Genomic DNA, 20,338 nt, shown 5'->3' with positions numbered 1-20,338 from the left:
ATGCAAACACGGACCCCTGGACACATCAGAGATGGGATCAGGTGCCTAGGAGGAGTAAGCATTCCCTGCTGACCGGTCACACCCGCCGTGAGCCATATATCTTGATCAGGTAAACGGAGTTATCTGCAGTCAAACTCAGTGTGCCAATAACGGCTTAACAATCGGTATGAAACACGTCAAACAGCATTTGACCCAATGCGAGGTTGTATTGACGAATTAGATCGTTATAAGGACCATATAATTTGCGAAATGCTGACTTCAATCGAGACTTTTGAAACCCCTGTACCATCAACTTGTTTGTCAGTAGCTTACCTCGATTTAAAAAACTGACTATACGCAGAACAAGGTCTTGCATATCGAATAAGTTGAGATATATAAACACCACATGCAGGTGATAATGGAATATTGCTACATAAATATGGGAAGTTGACGATGGAGAAGCTGAAATCATCCAGTTTATCATCCAGTTGAGCTGTCAGTTTGCCGTTAATGTCTACTTTCAATAAAATATCTAAGTATGAAGCAGAAGTGGACGACTCTGTGTTGTCCTTTATTTCGAGCTCACAGGGATATATTAAATCGACATATGAATAAAAGCTATTATTGTTAATAGACAAAACCTCATCGATATATCTAAAAGACAGTGTCTCTTGGTGTCCTCCGGTTGTTTTTGTAAGGCATGCGCCTGTCCTCATATGCTTGTCTGAACTTGACTTCCCGTCTTCGGAGTCCTCTACCAAATTCCTGTCTCCACCTGTCACGGACACAGGCGATATCCTCCTATCTGTCTGAGTCCATACCTAGAGAGCTGAGGTAGCACTTCCTTGAAGCGGAGCGTTATCAGGCTCTCGTGCCGGTCACTAGCTCCCCGAACATCAGGCGGAGGAAGATTTCCTCTGTAGACTGTCCAAAGGCGTACTTCAGCACGATGTCAAAGGAAACCCTCTGCTTAACGCCGCTGAGGATGTTGAAGGAGTCAGATGATAAACAGTTAAACTGAACGACTGCCTCCATGTCAAGATGGAAGGACTGGGTCATGCTGAAAAGTTTGGGTGGACATCCGATCTTTCCCAGAATCTTGAACAGATAATCTGGGCTGACAAGATCGAATTCTTTCGTCAGGTCGATGAAGGTCACGTACAAGGTTGTCACTGCTCTCTGCATTTTTCTAAGTATGAAGCAGAAGTGGACGATTCTGTGATGTCTTTTATTTTCAGCTCACAGGGATATATTGAATCGACATATGAATGAAAGTTATTATTGTTTATAGACAAAACGTCGTCAATATATCGAAATGTCGATTTGAAGGTCAAAGCAAGATATGTTTTTTCTTCTCAATTAAGTACCTATTTTTGAATAACTTCTTCATATGAATATAGAAACATGTAAGCTAACACAGGAGCACAATCCGTGCCCATGGGAATTTCAACAGACCTTTGGAAGACCTGCTCACCAAAGACCACGACGATATTGTCAATGAGGAACTTGAGCATATTCTTTGTTTCAACTTTAGAGTATTCGTGCGTGGAATCAGAGTGGTGTTTAACCAAGTCATTTTTTGAATGAATGATCACTAGATATGAATATTTCCGTTTTTCTTTTTTACAGTTTCATGGAATTGTATGAACACTATTATATCATTTTTGTGAACGTTTGATATTGCTGTTTAAGGAAAATATATTGATACTGACTCTTGGGTCTGATCAGATATTTTAAACATAGTGTATATTGATGCTAAGTCTTGGGTCTGATCAGCATCGCTGTCCCTTTTAACGCTATATTATATTTCCAATAATCCCAGACCGGGTATTGCTCTCCTGACGCAGCAAAACCTATGTACTCCCCGTTCAAGTTGGACTTATCACATTTCTTGTACCACCAAGCTCCTTGCCTTCCTACTGCACAGTTTACAGTGTCCCAAGGGTCATTGTCTTGATCCCGTGTACTGAACTCCATTCCATTGTGGTACTTCAAACTGTCTCCTACAACAGAGTATTGATAACTGTTATAAACATCAACTGTCTCATACAACAGAGTGTTGATAACTGTTATAAACATCAACTGTCTCATACAACAGACATTGATAACTGTTATAAACATCAACTGTCTCCTACAACAGATTATTGATATCTGTTATAAACATCAACTGTCTCATACAACAGAGTATTGATAACTGTTATAAACATCAACTGTCTCATACAACAGAGTATTGATAACTGTTACAAACATCAACTATAAACATCAACTGCCTCCTATCACTGAGTATTGATAACTGTTATAAATATCAACTGTCTCCTACAACAAAATATAGATAAACGTTATAAACATCCACTGTCTCCTACACCAACTGTTATAAACATAAAATATCTTTTACAACAGAGTATTGATAACTGTTATCAACATCAACTGTCTCCAGCAACAGTTATAAACATCAACTGTCTCCTACAACAGAGTATTGATAACCCTTATAAACATCAACTATCTCTTACACCATACTAATAATAACTGTTATAAACAGCAACTGTCTCCTACAACAGGCTATCAATAACTGTTATCAACATCAACTGAATCCTACAACATAATATTGATAACTGCTACATAAATCAACTGTCTTCTTCAACAGTATTGATAACTGTTATAAACATCAGTTGTCTCCTGTAACAGAGTATTGATAACTGTTATAAATATCTACTACCTCCTACAACAGAGTATTGATAACTGTTTTAAACATCAACTGTCTCCTATAACAGATTATTGGTAACTGTTATAAACATCAACTGTCTCCTATAACCGATCAATGACAACTGTTATAAACATGAACTCTCTACTACAATAGAGTATTGATAACTGTTATAAATATCAACTATATATATATATATATATATATATATATATATATATATATATATATATACATACATACCCGCCGTTCCACTATACCCCGATACTGTAAGCCGGTATTTACTGCTCTCATTTCCAACTTGAAATGCGGAGTACAGGGCGTGCGCTTTCTCGTCAGCAAAACTCAAAACCTCCACTCGTAGTTCCTGATTTGTCTGTGTTAAATAGTGAATTGCATCGTTCCCTGTTTATTTTAAATGAAAAGATTATTGGTGCATGGAGAGAAATGAAATGAATATTCAACACGGAATGTTTACTCCTCCTAGCCACCTACTGTTATCACAAGCATTAAATTTGCGAAATGCTGACTGACATTGAAACTGTTTATGCGTAGAATGTGCAATGTAATCAAAATCTCCCTTTCCCGATTCCCGCTATACCTCAATTTTCTTAAGTCATTTTCTTCATGCAAAATTAATTCCTATTCAAGCATATCATGGATACAGGATCACACATTTGTGTATACTATGCTACATGTATATAGTAGAGTACAACTCAAATTCATCAGATCTGGCGAGATGCATTTTTCCTAATCTCACAAGAGTACTTATTGGAACATATCCATCGTGTCAAAATGGTTGGCGTCATCGTCCCAATAATACATTAATAGCAAACTGTTTCTATAGCAATGGTTCTACATATAATATGAATAGTAATCCTACCAATCCAGTAGTTGTTGGATGGGTCTCCAAATCCTTTCTTGTAATCTGCCCAAGTCCTATAAAAGTCTGTAGAACCATCCTGCCTTTTTTGAATAGCCTACAAAATATATAGCCTGTATATTTCATATTCAGTGAGGTAATCAAATGTATGCACAGTTCATTTCGAGATCGGTATGCATCAAAGCAAATAGCAAAAGCTATGATTTTAATAGTATTCTAGAAAATGTTAAGCTGTCATCACTTATTACGAATTGTCATCTTCTATTTCCAAACATGTTGAAAATCGTTCAAAATAGACGCTTTCTAGATCTTTATTTACCTTAGATGGGGGGGGGGGGGGGGTATGTGTATTATAGTCAGGTATGGTGCTGATGAATTTATTGAAGTCATAACCATGATTGTACAAAAATTCTAGATGTTGGGATAGTTCAATTGCGGTTACGTAATATACTGTTTGATTTAGATTGGACGATTTCGAAAAGTAGAATTCTTTAGACTTGACAGAAATAACATTTGATATTCCATTACTTGAGAATAGAGTTATTGACCAATTTACGACAGCGCGTCAAACAGGCTTATTCTCGTGTGTGAACATTGCTTCATGAACTTTGATTGTAAATGAAAGGTGAAGACAAAGAACAATGATCAATCTCATAGGTCCTATACGTAATACAAAATAGAGAGTTGGGCAAACGTGGATCCTTGGATATAAATTGTAAAATCGTTAAATCGTGTTGAAGTGATTTTTGCTGGACTTCAAAGGTGATTCCGACTCATAACAATAGTATTCTTACTGTAGAATTCAACAAAATTTGAACACATTATGTTTAATGTACAATTCGGAAAAATCTGTTAAAGAACCGCCCGTTTCGATACACACTAGTTTCCAATATAAGTACACTTCCCCACAAATTTTCTTTCTGCAGGATTTGAGTTTTATATTTCTAATATTCCCGATCAGATACGTCGACCACTCTAATGAACTATACAGATAACGAACAGATATTAATCTCATAAATCATATCAGGAATACAAAATAAAGAGTTGGGCAAACATGGACCCCTTCACTTACAAAAGGTGGGATCGGATGCCCAGAAGGAGTTAACTTCCCCTGTCAACCGATCACGACCGCCGTGAGCCCAATGTCTTGATCAGGTAAACGGTAGTCAAAATCACTGTGCTAAGAACGGGCTAACAATCGGTCTGAAATACATCAGACAGCATAGGTCCAATGAAAGGTTGTATTGGCAAATCAAGTCGTTATACCGACCATAGAATTTGCGAAACACCGACTGTAAGTCTTTTTAAGACCAGGTTGTATGTCAGCAGTCTGCTTATATTTAAAAACTGACCATCCACAGAACAAACTTCTGTGTATCGAATCACTGAGAAATGTAAACACCATATGCAGATGATGATGAAATATTGCTACATAAATATGGGAAGTTGACGATGGAGAAACTGATACAATCCCGTTTGTCATAAAGTTGAGTTCTTAGCTTGCTGTTAGTATTCATTCTAAATTAAAATATCTAAGGAGATAAGCAAATGTGGAGGACGTTGTTGCGTCTCACGTTCACAAAGATATATCGAATCGACATATTAATAAAAATGATTATTTTTATTAGATAAAACATCCTCTATATTTCGCAAGAAGACTTTTTTCCTTCTCATGTAGAAAAGTTTGAATGAATTCTGCAATATAAGAATATATAAACAGGTCAGCTAACAAAGGAACACAATTTGTACCCAAGGGAATTGCAACAAATTGTCAATGGGGAACTCCAGCATATTTTTTTTTTTTTTTTTTTTTGCTTCAGAGTATTTGTGCATGAAATTAGAGTGATATTTAACAAAGAAATTTTCGTGGATGAATGATCGCTAGATACGAATATTTCTTTTCCCCATTTTTGTCGAAGAAGCAACTATCTATGTTGTCAAAACGTCTAGTCTTTAATATACAGTGAAGAATGGTCATGTAAAGTGTTGAAAAGTCATATGTTTTTTTTATGAGTATGTGACCTCTACGACGCTTCCCATTCATAATCGATGTAAATCAAACAATCGATACCAGTTATTATACTACTGTTAGAATTATTTTTTCCCCCAATATCAAGTACTCAATATAAGGGTTTAGAAACGCCTCAGATGCACAGCTCAGAAACTTGATACATATATATCTAACAAAGCCTACATTACACCGTTATTTCCACTTTTCCTAGAAAGTCTTGGGGTTTGTGTTTCTGATTTCCATGTACTCACCGTCCAGCCCCCTCCATCTGTAGTCATGTCACAGTATACTTTCTTTTCCTGTTCATTGCCAGTTATGGAATATGCCCCATCTTTTCCTTTCACGCATGGGTTACTTTGTAAAATATCCATACAGCTTTTATGCAGATATCGCACTGGAAGAAAGACATGCCCACCTATTGATTGCTTCTGATGATATGAAATTGTAGTACTGATTTTATGCATATACATTTTTGCATAATACCAGAATGCAGAAGTCCTACAAGATTTCCTGAGCAACTGAAGACGAACATCAAAGTACGTAATGTTGTTTTTCAAACAGAAAGGATCACCGAGAGAAGACGTTAACTTTATAATCGCTACGGAAATTATCGACAATCAAACGTAGATTTGACATAACAAAAATACTTCCGCCCAACTTATCCTAAACTTTCTAAAAGAAATAAGGAAGCAACTGTACAAGGGGGTAATCTATCAGATCAAACAGTTCCACTATCGTTCATCATTCAGACCATTCACTATTTAAACGGATAAGAAAAGATACAGGAAGACGTTTAGTAAAGCTTTAGTGCTTTCAGTTTAAATATATAGAAGATTTGTATTCAGTGTAAATGCTCAAAATGAAATGTTCGTTAATGTCGCCATGTTGATAGAGATATTTACAAGAGGGATATGGGGTCAAATAACTAGATTGTACACGCTTTGTGTATCAAAATTTCAAAGTTCAGCCTGAAAACGTATTGATTTTAAAGACAATATGTAAATTTACTGGTTTGAGAAGTTCTTACATTAAGTTGAATCGTGTCGCCAGATTCGAAGTAATGTTCGTTACACTAGAAATATCTTACCACAAGAAATTTGAATTATTTATTTAAACTATTAATCAGTTCTTTAATATGTAAAAAAAGAGACTTAAATAAGACATCCCTAGTTTGTTTTGTATCTATAAATGCCGAAATATTATGCATGGTCATTTTCATCGAGTTGTGTATGCATCACTATGCAAACTAAAATAGGCCTTGAGCGCGTGATTAAGAATGCAACATTTGTTACTGCCAATTATGAGAAAATAATTATGTACAACCATTGCTAGAAACCCCCTATGAATACACGTATATGAGCGTACTCGCTACCACAACAAACCATCTGTTGATTACATATTCCGTTTAATTTTTAAACAATCTAAGGGAGCCATTTTATCATTTGGAAATGTTTGATACCGAAATGCTCGTTATTGCATTTCACAAAACTCTCTGTGGATTGAATTTTAGCTCGTGCCACCACCTTCAGTAGGGTTAGAAGATTGTGTGTCATCGAAAACGGATATTGGAAAAGCTTGACAATTTTTATTTAAGGTTGTTCGATCGTTATTGGATGTGATAGGTTTTTGTAAAAAGGATTTAAGAGGAATTGTATTCACTGCCTAGAATGAAAAAGGTAAACCATTGATACTGCAAAGTTATATTTTCCATAGATGATCAGTTATTTGTAATGGAAACAAAATGTTGTCAAGGGCAATAACTCCCATGCTGGTAGTTCTTCTACTACATGTCTATTATACATGGTTTTTCCAATATCCGTAATTAATTTATAAATATTTATGAACTAGTAGATTTTTTTAAACTGATGACATTGAACTATTTTGTGGAAATCAATAGAGCTTTCAACCATTCATATTGATAAGTCACATGAGGATCGATCAACATTAAATGTGTACTCCAGGTAAAGAACATTTCCCGAAATTACATGCTCTGAAGCAAGTACGGCTTTTGATATGTTTCTAATCAGGATTAGTTGATGCCTTTTATTGTGGTTTGTTTAAATGCTTGGATAAAATAAAGATTTTCAGTCAATGTCTACACAAGTTTCTTTGTAACATTTTTAAGTCACAGGTAGAATGGTAACTTAGAGTCCATATTATTTGGTCACAGAAAAATAATCAATGTTTGAAATGAGCTCACAGAAATACAATTCCACTAATGATAAAGAAAATTGAGAACAATAAAATTCATATATCAATTTTCTAATAAATGAATAAATGTTCCACAAGTCCTGACACTATTTTAATTTTCTTGCCATTTTCCGTTTAATTTGCACTCAAGTTAAAGAGTTTGGTGAGGTATGAAAGAGAGCAGGGGCCCGTTTTACAAAAAGTCGTAAATCTTAAGTCCTAAGTCATAAATTTGAAGAACTTACGACAGATCGTAGGACCGTTTTACAAAACGTATCGTAATCGTATATCGTAAATTCTTTTGCCGCAAGTCGTATATGGAACTCTTCAGTGCATGAAGTTGTAGAATTGAACATACATGTAGATACCGCGCGAAACCCGACGCTTTGACGCGCAGACACTGGGGAGGAAATTAACTTTGAATTATATATTTGCATTGCTAATTAAGCGAAGCAATTTTATTCAATTCAACTATTGATTTACCAAACATGTTGGCATACAATCTTAATTGATACCTTAATTAATAAACTACTAATTCATACTAACAGTTCATATACAAGTATATATTTTTGACATGTATCTGTGACATCAAACTGTATGTATACAATTTAGTATTGCATATAACAGTAGCTAAATATAACTAATTTTCAAAAGTAGTTTTACAAAACTGACAAAAAACGATTTTCTTTTGAAATACATGGTTTTGAATATCTGCCAGTTTCAATTTATAAAGGGTGGGCAGATATTTTTAGCTTTGTTAATTTAGAGCGTACTACTTTCGCAGTTGGAACTTTCAAATAGTTGTGTAATATTCATTGTTCTTTCTATTATTAAAGATACGAGAATTTAATGTCTATATATACCTTTCTGATGACATACTGTACCCCCCCCCCCCCTTCCCAAATTAAGAAGATTCACATAAGTATTGTTGAACCATTTCTTCTCACCCATTAAATGTACAACATATTGATGATCCATCATTGTAATCACAGACACCTGAAGTATGGACATTAATTACTACCCCCCCCCCCCCTCCTGTCTGATTTTTTTTTTGGACGCTAGATTTATTTTACCGGAAGAAGGCCAAACCCTAACGTGAAACGATCACCTAAATTGGGATGGGATAGACAGGGAATCTACACATTTTGAAGAAAATATCACCAAAATAAATCAAGGGGGAGGGGAGTTAGCCACCTGACTGTAGCCAAAACCTGTTGATTGAATGTTAACCATTTGAAGCTGATCAATACATGTACATAGAAAAAAATCTCAATTACTGCATAGTATGTTATGAGCAAGCATTTTGTTTTTACATACATTGTATATACAAATGCACATGCATTTATATTCGAGTTACAAGACTAAGGTGGGGTGGGGATATTGGATTGCTAATTATAAGTTAGTTGTGCTAATATATGCATAGTATATGAATAATTAGACTTATTATTTGATCTCAAATTATATATATTCCTAATTATCTTAACATCAATTACAGATTTCCAATATCAAGGAAATTAACTTAATTTTTTTTAAAGTTAGATTTTAAATAAGAGTTATTCTTGTGTATTATAATATACATGATATACTAGGCTATATAAAATCAAAATTTTACAGGTACGTGGCTGTATCAAGTGGTCTTATACAGGACGGAAAGATGAATCTTAGCAGTTCGTTAATGGCTATATAACAAGCAATATGATGGATGATGGTACTTGTTAGGGGGGGGGGGGGGGGGGGGGGGGCATTCAATTACACTTAAAAAAGAAGAAAAGCAACACCGTCTATTTTTTATTAATTAATTCACTCACAATTTCTTTTCGAAATACATTACAAACATACTAATAATTTAATGGATGGGGGCGGAGTCGGACGTGGAAAAGGGTTAGGGATTAGTTCACTCACAATTTTTCTCAATACAGTGTCTTTCTCATACATACTAATAATTGGTATAAATCTACCATGGTATTGGATAACACCGTGCATATAAATGATGTACTAGTACATGTAAGTGCATACATGTATAAGATAGGCGTACATAACTAGACCCACGTGTGGTGTGTCGAAATAAGATCTGATATGACATGCATATTCTTTTTAAAAATCCTTGAAGTAGTCAACATCATCATGATCATTGGAAAAAGTATGGTCTATGCGGGATTATACATTGTAAAAACATTGCAATGTGTCCTATGACACACACTTGCTACATTTGTTTGATCCGCGCACTGACGGAAATATACGAGTACATAACCACATTTTGTGTGACGCAGTCATCAGAGGAAGTGACGCATTGTTGTAAACAAAGGAGGCAGGACAGGCCTTTATGTGTGCAGACAATAATGAATCATAGTATGTACTTGAATAACAGCTGGTACAGCCTTGCTTAGGTTTGTAGGATGCTCTACGTCTCCCCGCACTAAATCTGTTTACTCGTAGATATACTTCCTGGGCAAACGATACCTCTCGACTACCTCAACATCATTTAGGTAGTCCAATGGATTATTTCTATCGCGAAACACCCGTAACGCACGTTTTTTTTTATGAGTCTCATTCATAACATTAAACATTCGAAATACAGCCATGTTGAATTATTTTAATAACCACAGTAACAAAGATTTTATGGAGCACTTACGACAAAACTTGGGACATAGGGTCGCCCCCAGGCGGTCGTAGACTTAAGGCCGAATTTCATCGTAACTCGTAAATCCTAAATCTTTTTTAAACCGGTCTCACATCGTAAGTTATGTATTATGCCTGTGTCACATTACTAGCGGGTACCGGGCGAGGTATAGGTATCGGTGGGGGACCTGTCAAGATCTAACACCGTAGGGACACATTTCCAAGTCTGCCGGGTGATTAGCTCTCCTCATATACCGCCCGCACCTCGGGCGGGACAAGGAAGGCAGCCGTGTGTTTACCGGGCGGGGAGCGTATGGAATGATGGTGTTGGTGGCCGCCCGATATCCGTAAGGTTATCGGTAGGTAACCGGGAGGGGTACGTCCGGTACCCATACGGACATCGTACGGACTAGGTACCCCCGTGCGGTCACCGCTCGGACACCTGAGGGGTATCGGATGAAGCCCGGACGATGTCCGTTCTGAGAACATCCGGGTATCGTTCGGTGACCTTTGCCTTTTCATGCGTGTTAAGTGCAATTAAGGCAATTGCAAACTGGTGTATATATACCTATCGTCATCGTCATCATCTCCAACATCATCATCGACGCTGTTGCCATCAACATTGACATGGCCAATCCTCCGAGGCATCTGAGACTGCCGTTCCTACGTCTACAACTCGCTGAAGCACGTGAGCGTTATCTTACGATGGGGTTGACATCGCCAGGATTTAACTCCGCGCTAAAAGCTGCCGGTGGGGTATACGGGCCCTGAATGGCGTGTTCTCACCGCATGGTCCCCGGCCGGACACTTTTCAGATTTTGACATTCTCAGGCCGCTCAGAACCCGCTACCTAGTCGGATACCTAATCGCAGTGTAATGTGACACAGGTATTACGACTAATTTTAAGACTTACGACCTGTTGTAAAACGGGCCCCAGATGCGTGAAATAATGTTTACCATTGAATCGTGAACGAATATTCCAATACAACTGACATGACGCTATTGTAGCGGTGTCCCATATAGGTATCTCTTGTGTGGACTCGCACATCAATCCAAAGACATCAAAACATGATATTAAGAAGAGTCAGACTGACCAAATGGTATCTTGAAACAGGTGAAGCTTGAGAAACTAAGCCATCAAATGATTTTCGAATTGATAAGATCATTCTGTCGTCCAAAGAAATTAAGGTATACATTGAACCAATCTAATTGAAATTAGATGTTGGATCCGCTTGCATACTCGCTACACAAACATCTAAAAACATCCCATAGAGGGTCATGTCAGAGGTCAAATTCGGTATCACTCTAGACTTATCGGCTTCAACAAACATTCAATGATTTTGCCAGCGGTGATTTCATTGGTCAATCGAATTTGACCTCTGACGTGACCCTCTACGGGATGTTGTTAGATGTTTGTGTAGCGAGTATGCGAGCGTATCCAACATCTAATTTTAATTAGATTGACATTGAACTGAAAAGTTTCAAGATGTTTCATTGAAGACTGTGGAACGTAATCCCTGTATATATAAGAGACAGCTGATTACAGAAAATGTATGTACATGTATATGATGAAAATTCCGGTCAAAAGGAGATTTGCACTTCGCACAGGCACCTGATCTCACCTCTGATCTGTCCAGGGGTCTGTATTTACCTAAACTCTTAAATGTGTATTCTATATATGATTTAATGTTCATTATCATCACTTTTTCATTTTACAAGATGGGACAGTTTCTCAATACTTTTATATGTTCCATCATTTACAAATTAGACATCTTTTGTTGAAAAGAAGAATAAACTAATGACATTTCTTAATACTGTGATAAGGTTTTATGGCGATACGTCAGACGCTGCTTATTCTCTATATCAACAACACTTGCTACAAACCTTTTTTTAATGACCAATAGAAAACCCCATTTGTTTTATTTTCATAAGTAAATTAAAAACAATTTATCATCCTTAATCAATTTAACAGTTGCAAAGAGTCGAAAAGATTCGTTTAATCTGCATATTTACATTAAACATTTTGATATAATATTTTTAAAATGTAAGATCAGAATATTTTAATATAAATGGATTCGCAGAATGAATATATCCTGAAAGTACTACTCACGATTTTCTCCAGTTTCATTGTTCGTACGATTTTTTCCATCTTCATTGTCCGTACAAATTTCTCCATTTGCATTGTACTGGTCATTAATGGAAATAAAATCTCCATAAACAATTTATTACTATTGACACGATTTGCAGAATAAGTGTAAAATGTATACTTTTAATGACGACATTCATTAAAGAGGTTTTAGTTTGTGCAGGTATATGTAGGTTGTTTAGATATTTGCTCGTCAGTTCTCATGATAAAGATAAAGAAATGAAAATGATATTGTTGATCCATGTAAATTCTCGTAAATCAGAATGCCTGTATCTATATTTAACTTCTTTTAGATTTAAGCCTTCCTTGGTTAAATTCAGCTTCATAATGATATATGTTTCTATCTAATCATTTTTCATTGACAGTATTGCTGCAAACAGTTTTCTTATAGAGTATTAAATTTATCGAAGTGAAGACAGAAAGCAGAAACAATTACCAGTTCTAAATATTTACAACCAGGGTGTTTATTTCCATCATTTCCCGTTTTATTCCCTTCACAGCAGACGCGGCACTGGAACAAATCTTCTCTGATTTGACACATCTCTATTCCAACACAGCGCTGATCTTTGCTACAAAACTTTGAACATGAGTTAATACTTTCTGCGAAAGTTGCACCAACTGCTGAGAAAATGGTTTGGTCACTGTTGTTAGAAAGCTTTCCAAAAAACTTCAAGCGAAATGCAGCATGATAATATGTTTGGTGACACCCAACTATTGGAAACACAAACAGATTACAGGCAAGTTTAAAAAGTCTGATTATCGATGGCATTGTTAGTGCTCTGAACGATTCAAATGAAGTGAAATTATGTCAAAATATTGCTAATGCTATCCACGTATTAAAGATGAGCAAGGGTAACTATTGGTTAGATTTCGACAAATGGGGATGAAAAGGAAATATCACGTCCTTTACCATTGTACACATTTTTTGATAAATATACGAGGTAATGCGAAATCAATCGAATACATAATTCAAAACAGGATCATGGCAATGTATTAGATATTAAGTTTTAAATGCCTAAAAGAAAGTAACAAGTTTCATCACTTAATGTATAAATAGGTAACTATTCCAATGATCTTAATTACCCATGTATGATACTCCAGCCAATCATATTCATCGTTTGAAAACATATCCAGTATTATTTTGATAATGCCTACCACACTAACCTAGAAGGCAGAGATAGTGTTGGGTAGAGTTTAAATGTAACAATACGTCACACGAGTTGAAACTCTGCCGTTGGATTACAAACCAAATGGCTTTGTTCAAACCCCGAGTATGAAACGAAGAAACTATACGTAGTCAGATGCTCAGTGTTTAGAAGTTTGAGTCACGGTTCACGAATCACTGAACTGTGAAGAAGAAAGCTTTCGTACAAGGAGAAATTTCGCATTGCTTTGCATATCAATTCTTTTCCAGAAAATCAAGAGACTATAATCTTAGAGAAAAAAAGAAGACACCCACTTGGTCGTATGTATTTTGCTAGACACATATTTCATATATAATATTCAAGAGAAAAATTTGGCTGTGGTAATTGTAGACGATTTTTGGCCGGTTTCCATACAGTAAATTACAGTAAATGAAAATAATGATATTTAGCTGACATCGATATTATAGAATAAGAGCAGGTACGGTATCGCGTTCATATTCACGGTATCGTGGGACTAATAAAATTGGAAACACTAATTAATATAAATATATAATGATAAAATTGACGTTTTGTCATTTCAATTTCATTCCTGTCTGCTTCTAAATGTACTTCAAACGAGCCCGTTAATTATTTTATTGGAGTTCATTAAAAATTCAGAGAGTCTGGGATGTTACCAACCGTTCTTGGAATTTATGAGTAAATATTATGTAACAAGACAGCATTTAAAAAAACGATGTACATTTTAAATGAGATCAATTGAGCAACTAGGGGTGATAAATATCAAATAATTATACATTTCGGTTGAGCTTCACTGAAGAGACATTACTTATCGAAATGCGCATCTGGTGCATCGAAATTGGTACCGTATACGTTTTACATTCTAAAACAATTATTTGCCTCCTGGGACGATTCCAAACGCTCTGAAAACATTTTTTCCGCATAGGAAAATATATTATAAAAATTACTGCTGATGATGTGTTCATATTAGGGAACCATTTGCGTGTTTGGCGGTCATATGAAATACGAAACCGAACCAATGTTCAGTTAAAGTCAGTATTAAGAAGAAAGACAGAACATGGTTGCGCAAGAGTTTGTTTTTATTCCTCTTCAATGCATTATAAGCGTCAAATTGTACCGTGGTTTCAAATTTCAGGAGAAGGATTCCTACTTTTAAGTCTTGCAATTACAAATTCAAATAGTTCCCTGATATTCTTTACATATGAGTTTTTTACCCAGAAATTGTGGACACGATTGGATTGTGTGGACCGTCATCTCATAACACGATGTGTGAGAACTTGCATTTCAAATGCGTTCTTTAAACAATGAAACACAATTTCGTAAATAAATTTTGATTGCAATTATAGCTATGATAAAATAAGATAAAATTGTTAAATTCTATCTTAGGATATAGATAACATTGTGGGTCGTTATGTTGGGTGCATGTATTCAAAATCATATATAAAAGATATTCATATATAGAGTAATTGTGGGTTGGGTGCCGTGAACTCGTATCTCTTATATACAAATATACCAACAGTGTTAGTTTCAAGTGTTTATATATATATATATATAGCAATCTGCATTGTTTTATACGTTTCAGCTGTCATTTATTCGAACACATGTAAAACTTGCACGGTACCAACCCTTGAATGTCGTCATTAAAAGTATACATTCTACACTTATTCTGAAAATCGTGTCAATAGTAATAAATTGTTTATGTAGATTTTATTTCCATTAATGACCAGTACGATGAAAATGGAGAAATTCGCACGGACAATGAAGATGGAAAAAATCGTACGAACAATGAAACTGGAGAAAATCGTGAGTAGTACTTTCAGGATTATAATACTCTCTTATGAGTAGCCATGAAATATAAGGTGATTCCACCCGAGGGTTGCAAAAAATCTGTGAAACCCGAGGCTTTGCCGAGGGTTTTACCGCTTTTTTGCAACCCCGAGGGTGGAATCACCTTAATATTTCATGGCAACTCATAAGAGAGTATTTTTCTCTCATATTTTTAGAGTATTCCGTTTTCCTTGTGCCTAGATACGCCATTTTGAGAAATTTCCAATTAATTAATTGTTCGCTGTACATTAAAAATAACACCAGAATCGAATTCTACGACCCTCATTTTGGCAACTACGTTGCCGACAAAAAATCGGCCGACGAGTGTATAAGAGAATTGTATTAGAGTTATTCTTCTATGAATAAATCAATAATCAGGGTGGTGCGTGACGTAACTCGACAGTCCATCAGCGCGAAACATTTTGACAGACCTAATCCACAACTGCACGTTGTTTTTTTTTTCTTAGAGGAGCATTGCTATTGCTATTAATTGAGCAGTTATTTAATGACAAACATGTGAAGAGAGATTCCAAGTTGTTTTTGTTGGTGAATATGGGCATGGCTAGACTTTCGTTTTCCACGCGTTCAAGGACTCAAGTCTCATGGACATTGAAGGCACTTATTTCACCTGAGACACTGTCAGTAGACGTTGACAGGGTGAATTTGGAGGTAGGCCTAGAAGTAATAGACCGTGTGGGCTGGGTTTCTGTGAACTGGCATAATGTACAGGATGACATAGGTGTACGAGGAATTTCTGACTGTTGTTGAGAGCAGTGTGCGGTTATTGTTCAAGGAATGTGTATTTTTGTGTCCGGACACATACACCTGGAGATTATGAGGGACATTACAATCTGTCATTTTTTGTACAAGAGCTTTGCAGACGCTAGTGTTCGTCAATCGAGGCGAGGTAAGTTGCAAGCTAGTTGTGTATTGATTATGACGTCACGGGATATGTAAGATAAACGTCACGTGATATGAAAGATAGAAATATCTTACATACCTTTCTTTCATAGAATATCTGTATCTTACATACGTAGATATGAGAGAAATATTCATTCTATATTTATACGTTTCAGCTGTCATTTATTCGAACACATGTAAAACTTGCGCGGTACCAATTTTGATGCACCAGATTAATTGTACAGTTTATCATAAAACAACGCCAATTACAGGAAATAAATAATATTCCTAATTTCATTCTGAATATTATGCAACATTCCATGCATGATGTGATTGACGTAACGAGATTTAGAAACGTGGATCTATTATTTTTTTCTGTCACCTACTGATGTTTCTAATGTTTCAAGGAATAACCTTGCCAAATAGAGTTTGGTAACCATGTAAACATTTACCCGGAATTCACGCTTCCAGGCCCTGCCCACCGATGACAAAGAAACGCACATGTTTCCAGACTCTGTCAACTTATGCAAACAACATGACAACTGATCTAGATCTTATACAGGATACCTTTTCAATCGCCTCTTTTACTCGTGAATTTTCACAGAAAAGTCTGCCGAAGGGTCTGACATACGTCAGAGAAGGTCATATTGTTGATGGTACAGGGGTTTCAAGAGTCTCGATTGAAATCAGCATTTCGCAAATTATATGGTCGTTTTAACGATCTAGTTCGTCAATTCAACCTATCATTAGATGAAATGCTGTCTGACGGGTTTCATACCGATTGTTGAGCCGTTCTTGGGACACTGATTTTGACTGCGGATAACTCCGTTTACCTGATCAGGATATAGGGCTCACGGCGGGTATGACCGGTCAGCAGGGGATGCATACTCTTCCTAGGCACCTGACCCCACCTCTGGTGTGTCCAGGGGTCCGTGTTTGCCCAACTAACTAATTTGTATTGTTTATAGGAGTTATAAGATTGATCACTGTCCGTTATTTTCACCTTGCATTCACATAATTTCAGACTGTAAAAACGTGGAAAAACAGTAGACTAGCTCTAACACATTTGTTAACACTAGATGCTTATCGCGGCATTTGTTAGCACTAGATGCTTATCGCGGCATTTGTTAGCACTAGATGCTTATCGCGGCATTTGTTAACACTAGATGATTATCGTGGCATTTGTTAACACTAGATGCTTATCGCGGCATTTGTTAGCACTAGATGCTTATCGCGGCATTTGTTAACACAAGATGCTTATCGCGGCATTTGTTAGCACTAGATGCTTATCGCGGCATTTGTTAACACAAGATGCTTATCGCGGTATTTGTTAACACTAGATGCTTATCGCGGCATTTGTTAACACTAGATGCTTATCGCGGCATTTGTTAACACTAGATGCTTATCGCGGCATTTGTTAGCACTAGATGCTTATCGCGGCATTTGTTAGCACTAGATGCTTATCGTGGCATTTGTTAGCACTAGATGCTTATTGCGGCATTTGTTAACACTAGATGCTTATCGCGGCATTTGTTAGCACTAGATGCTTATCGCGGCATTTGTTAGCACTAGATGCTTATCGCGGCATTTGAAATGAAGAAACAACACATTGTCTAACCATTGATTTGCAGGATTCGGCTGTCATTTATGCTTACTGTTCATACACAGCTGGGTTAATTGCGAAATGTTGCCGAGATTGAATTGTTTTGTTGTGGAATTGACGATGTTTGTTGTTTAGTTGAAACTGAATAACAATATATCCTGTGTTGATCATTTCAATAAAACGTTTGATCAGCATATTGCTTTTGCATCTTTTATTCTACTATTATTTATGCTTACTCATGCGACATTCTGCAAAATCAATAATAGTGATGGTTGTTGGGAATTGAGCGTATTACTCAATAATCATGTTGTTAATAATACCATTCCTATGGGACCATATTGAAACACAACCTAACATAACATAAGGTCAATCCAGCCACAAAATATATCATAATGTAATGTGTTGAAATACAAAATGTTGATGCCAAGTCATTGATTTAAAAAATATATCTCAGATTAATCAGTGTTAATAATCAGAGTCCTGAAAGTACTGAAAGACGGGGTCAAATTATCCAATGCATAACTTTCAGAAATGGTGCAGTTATGCTAATATGACAATACATATGAAAACTCTCCAGACAAATACTTTAATCAGACATAGGTCTTGTATTGCAGATTTACGTACAACTTCTTATTCGTGTTTTTGATACAAGAAAAGAAGTGTTCAAAATCGAAATGTTCCTTTTTTATGGTTTTGAGGCCAAAACGAAAATCTTTGCTTGTATTGTGACCTCCAAGTCTTGTGGCCAGTTTTGTTTAATCAATATGATCCAGAACTCGATATTCTTGGTTATCATTTCGCCGAGATAGTTCCTTCCTTATCAAACCTCAATATTCTTGGTTTGTACGCTATAGTGAGGGTCACCATTTTAACCTATTCACTTAGCTCTTCAGCTATTCATAGCTAAATAAGGTGCTGAACTCTTATGAAAAAGCATGAATGCTATAATAAAGTAAATTAAAAGAAATATAGATAAAGGTATGGAACAAAGTTTAATATGTCAACAGGACAGAAAGATAAGATATGATAGGTTGACACATGGCAGATTGATCACATGATTGATCATTGTTCGTTATCTTCACCTTATGTTTAATAGCTTATTTTTTATGGACCAACATAATGAAACCAAATGTTAAAGATAAAACTGATAATGGCATACTTTGGAATACACAATACAACCTGTCAATAACACATGAAAGGTTAAAATCAAGTGGATATGTAAACACTCCGATTCTTTCTTTAGTAAAGGAAATGTTCTAAACTACTAAAGCTGTAAACATGAACATGTAAATTGTAAACAGTGTAACAAAATTGGTAACATAGTAATTTCAATTTTTTGACACACATTTGGGCTAGAAGTTTCCTATGCAATGAAAAATATTTACATGTTACAGTCCAACATAAATAAACAAGCCCACAAGCCAGACAACTGTCTTCTCACGTGAAACAATATGACATGAAGTGCTGTAAATTCAGGCATTTTAGAATATTATGCATATACCAGTATCTGGACAATTAACAATTGTAAAAGAATTACTGTTGAATAGTAATAACATCGATATAGAACAGTGATTGCGTAAAGAATATAATACTGTTGCAATTAGATATTTTGTGTTAATAATACAGACTGATGCCTGATCAGGGTTAAATAAATTGCAATGCTGGGTTTCCATCGCTATTTTCAGTATCACAGAAAAGGTTACAATGAGATGGACATGTAAACACTCCAAACTTGTATAAAACAAGATGTGTTTGTGAAACACAAAATGTCCCCGATAATGGCCAATTCCGAAGATGGCCAAAGTCACAAAGACAAATATCTTGGTACCAGTAGAAAGATCTTGTCACAAGAAATGCTCAAGTGCAATATAAAAACCCCAATATTTACCATTTAGAACTTAAGACCGATGTCAATCTTTTTAAAAGTAGGTCAAATGTCAAAGTCAAAAGGTTTAGTACAACCGGAAGGATCTTGTCATAAGGAATACTCATGTGAAATATCAAAGCTAGATCACTTACTGTTCAAAAGTTATTAGCAAGGTTAAAGTTTTCAAAAAGTAGGTCACACTCCAAGGTCAAAGTCTCAGGGTCAAAAATGTCGGCACCCACAAAAAAGTCTTGTCACACGAAATACTCAAATGGAATGTCAAAGCTCTATCACTTACTGTTGAAAAGTTATTGAGAAGGTTAAAGTTTTTAAAAAGTATGTCAAACTTCAAGGTGGGGGTCACAGGGTAAAAGATGTTGATACCCATGGAAAGGTCTTGCCATAAGGCATATTCATGTGAAATATCATTTACCGTTCAAAAGTTGTTA

At 35.9% G+C, this 20,338-nt stretch overlaps 1 protein-coding gene across 1 annotated transcript; it reads right to left on the bottom strand.

The window, feature by feature from the left end:
* Window positions 1-1,196: 1,196 nt before the first annotated feature.
* LOC125654724 (ficolin-2-like) lies at window positions 1,197-12,569 on the bottom strand. The gene is made up of 5 exons (XM_048884762.2): window positions 12,494-12,569; window positions 5,826-5,968; window positions 3,564-3,660; window positions 2,924-3,085; window positions 1,197-1,982 (listed from the first exon to the last, which is right to left on the bottom strand). Exons 2-5 carry the CDS (start codon window positions 5,943-5,945, stop codon window positions 1,735-1,737), a joined length of 627 nt encoding a protein of 208 aa, XP_048740719.2. The 5' UTR covers window positions 5,946-5,968; window positions 12,494-12,569; the 3' UTR covers window positions 1,197-1,734.
* Between the last annotated feature and the right edge of the window lie 7,769 nt (window positions 12,570-20,338).

Source organism: Ostrea edulis, chromosome 7 (assembly GCF_947568905.1).
Source record: "Ostrea edulis chromosome 7, xbOstEdul1.1, whole genome shotgun sequence".
Taxonomy (NCBI): Eukaryota; Metazoa; Mollusca; class Bivalvia; order Ostreida; family Ostreidae; genus Ostrea; species Ostrea edulis.
This window is presented reverse-complemented; position numbering and strand designations above follow the sequence as displayed.

Excerpts from the sequence above, each read along its gene's own strand:
- LOC125654724 (XM_048884762.2), bottom strand. The coding sequence starts at position 5,945 with ATGGATATTTTACAAAGTAACCCATGCGTGAAAGGAAAAGATGGGGCA. Across the intron at positions 3,661-5,825 it reads CAGATGGAGGGGGCTGGACG|GCTATTCAAAAAAGGCAGGA; the intron begins GTGAGTACATGG and ends TATATTTTGTAG. Across the intron at positions 1,983-2,923 it reads GGGGTATAGTGGAACGGCGG|GAGACAGTTTGAAGTACCAC; the intron begins GTATGTATGTAT and ends ACTCTGTTGTAG.